The sequence below is a fragment of the Gavialis gangeticus genome, unplaced genomic scaffold (assembly GCF_001723915.1).
Source record: "Gavialis gangeticus isolate Ggan-Ray unplaced genomic scaffold, GavGan_comp1, whole genome shotgun sequence".
In the NCBI taxonomy this organism is placed as follows: Eukaryota; Metazoa; Chordata; order Crocodylia; family Gavialidae; genus Gavialis; species Gavialis gangeticus.
This window is the reverse complement of record NW_017729033.1, coordinates 43,448,183-43,451,248: the sequence shown is the minus strand read 5'-3', so window position 1 is coordinate 43,451,248 and position 3,066 is coordinate 43,448,183. Positions and strand designations below refer to the sequence as shown.

Below are 3,066 nucleotides of genomic sequence, written 5' to 3'. Positions count from 1 at the left end.
GTGACTTACCTGGCTCCTGACTTCAGCAATCACCTCGGCTACCCAACTGTTCTGTGGACTGGCGACACCGACGCGTTACAGTTCTGTTTCGTTATTTGTTTTCCTTCATAAACTGTTGACCATCCCTGGGACTTACCTGACAGACAGCCGCACCTATTCCCGGGCTCCGGCACCGGGAGTAGAAAGCAAGGGCCTGTCGGCGAACCCTGTGGGACAACAGGTCCCCCCGTTGTGTGTTGTTAACTGTAACTGAAGACTCCGTACCTGCGCTCTACCAAGCGTAAGTTAATAAACCTATTCAATTAAGGGACATCCAGCTTCCATGTCACTCAGAACTCCACTGCTGCTAGACCCAGCCTGTTCGTTCGGGTTCCACCGTGACACTTGGGATCTTTTCTCTGGGGAGGGAAACCCAGCACTCTGCATTGGTGTGTAGCAGAAGTCCTAATTTAGTTCCTTATTCATAAGAAGTTTGTTACCATTTCTCAGTGTTTTAGCTTGTTTATCTTGCTCACAGATCAACATTTTCTGCGTGTAATCATTTTCAGGGTAGTCATTTTCCTCTGCTTGTTTGGGGCTTTTGTGCAGCCTTAGGGTAGAGAAAAGCATTTGTCTGTGGCTGTAAAATCACAGAAACTGGCAGGAAAATTCAGAGGCAGTTGGAACTATTTCTCAAACTCACGTTTAAGATTGAGTGGATTTCAGGCTGACAGTGGCCCTTTAACATGCAGTTGAGAAATTAAAGACCCCCTCAAATAACTTGTAGGCTATTTTACTTCCTCTCTTCCCACAATACAAGGTCCTCACAGATGCATAAGTATTAATATCTTATAAATATTATATAAAAATCACATGAATTAGGCAGTGTTATCTAAAACAATTTATTTAGATTTAATGCATATAGTTTCTTAAGAAGAAAGTAATTATGGGTACTGATGAGTTACCTACTGTTATTCACCTGTTTTTGTTAGTCTATTGTTAGCAATCACTTTGGCGCTATGGAACATGAGGCAGAGCAGAACTTTCAAAATCAACATGTAGGAGTCCAAATCAAGTACTGAATTCACAAGCCCATTCAAAGTTGTCAAGAAGGGACCACGCAAAATATTCTTTAAAATAGACATTGTCAGGAGAAATGATTGGAATTAAAATGCGATATATTGTTTCAAATGTAACACAGGTACTATTTTGGTTAACAATTTTCTGTTGCAGTTTTAGAGAGTTTTTATGTTTCACCTTTTGACAGCTTTGAAAGTTCTACTATGGGAAAAATAATACAGATGTTTACATTCTGACAACACACAGTAAGATATGCTCTTTGTTAAGAGAACTACTTTTTCCAATTTATCTGGTCAGTTAGGTAAAAATTAAGACAAATTAGTAGATCTAAGTATGACAATGCATAACTTTTCAAAGTTTGGTCTTATATTTTGCTCTCAGTATCAACACTTTCAAAGACACTATGGGCTAGAGAGCCATAAATACCACTTTAGGCACCTAGGATACCTATACACAAACATCTAGGCTGGTCCGATGCACTGAAATTACAGTGCATCGGAACAAACTCAAGACTTAATTGAGTCTGCCCGAGCGTGATAATTACCGCACTCCAGCAGCCTCAGTGCCTTGTGTATCAGTATCACTGTGCTTAAAAATGGTGATGGGGCACTTTAACTAAAGTTTGTTCAACGAGCTTTAATAAAGTGCCCACACCACCATTTTTAAGTGCTGGGACATTTGATACACAAGACCCCCTGGGCACTTTAATTAGAGCAGATCTTGGAGCCACTCTAAATCAAGCCCCCCCCCCCATTCCCAGGGCATGTGTATAAATGCCCCTAGGTTCTTCCCAAAAAAGTTCTCTAGGCTAAATGTTTGCTGCTGGGCATGCCCATAATCACCTAAGTCTTGACTTGGCCCAGAACCTAGGAACCTAGCTGTTGCCTAAATCCTACTGGATTCACTCACACTGAAGGAGTCTCACCTGAAGGGATAAAGCATCCAGAACATGATTACTGGATTAGGCCTCAGTCAATTCCTGATTCCAGTGAATCCAGATCTTCTAGTGGAGGGTTCTAACCACTAGTAGTAACACCTGTTCCTCCTCTTCACTGTACTTTGTGAGAAAAGGAAAGGAAAGCTTACTCGAGCCTGGGTAAGCTTTTTGAGAGGATTATCCTAGCGCATGTCCATGAGGGGCCAGCAGGGGAGATTATGCTTAGGGCCAACCAACACGGCTTCATTAGAGGCAGGTCCTGTCAGACCAACCTGGTGGCCTTCTACGACCAGGTCACCAAATCCTTAGATGCAGGGGTAGCAGTGGACGTAGTCTTCCAGGACTTTTGGAAGGCCTTCAACACTGTCTCTCACCCCGTTCTCATTAAAAAACTAGGGGACTGTGGCACTGACACCTGCACAGTCAAAAGGGTCACTATCTGGCTGGAGGGTCGCATCCAGAGAGTGGTAGTGGATGGGTCATTTTTGACCTGGAGGGATGTGGGCACTGGGGTCCCCTAGGGCTCAGTCCTCGGGCCCGCACTGTTCAACATCTTCATCAGCAACTAGGACAAGGGGGTAAAAAGCACCCTGTTCAAATTCGCAGACAACACTAAGATGTGGGCATGCTAGAAGGGAGGAATAGGCTGCAATCAGACCTAGACAGGTTACAGGGGTGGGCAGATGAGAACAGGGTGGGTTTCAACACTGACAAGTGCAAGGTACTGCACCTGGGGGGGAAGAACCAGCACCATACCTACAGGCTGGGGAACTCCCTTCTCATCAGTGCAGAGGCAGAAAAGGATCTTGGAGTCATTATTGATACCAAAATGAATGGGCAGACAGTGTGGGGATGTGGTCAGGAAGGCTAACCATACTTTGTCATGCATCCACATATGCATCTCGAGCAAATCCAAGGAGGTGATCCTCCCCCTCTCTGCAACGCTGGTCAGGCCGCAGCTGGAGTACTGCATCCAGTTCTGGGCACCGCACTTCAGGAGGGATGTGGACAACATGGAGAGGGTCCAGAGGAGGGCCACTCGCATGATCAGGGGGCAGCAGGGCAGGCCC

The 3,066-nt window shown here is 45.2% G+C and overlaps 1 protein-coding gene across 1 annotated transcript in view; it reads right to left on the bottom strand.

The window, feature by feature from the left end:
• Window positions 1-996: 996 nt before the first annotated feature.
• LOC109303625 (cytosolic beta-glucosidase-like) overlaps window positions 997-3,066 on the bottom strand; it is a 154,714-nt gene continuing 152,644 nt past the window's right edge. The window contains 1 exon segment of the mRNA XM_019525824.1: window positions 997-1,109. Coding sequence (XP_019381369.1) covers window positions 997-1,109 — 113 coding nt within the window.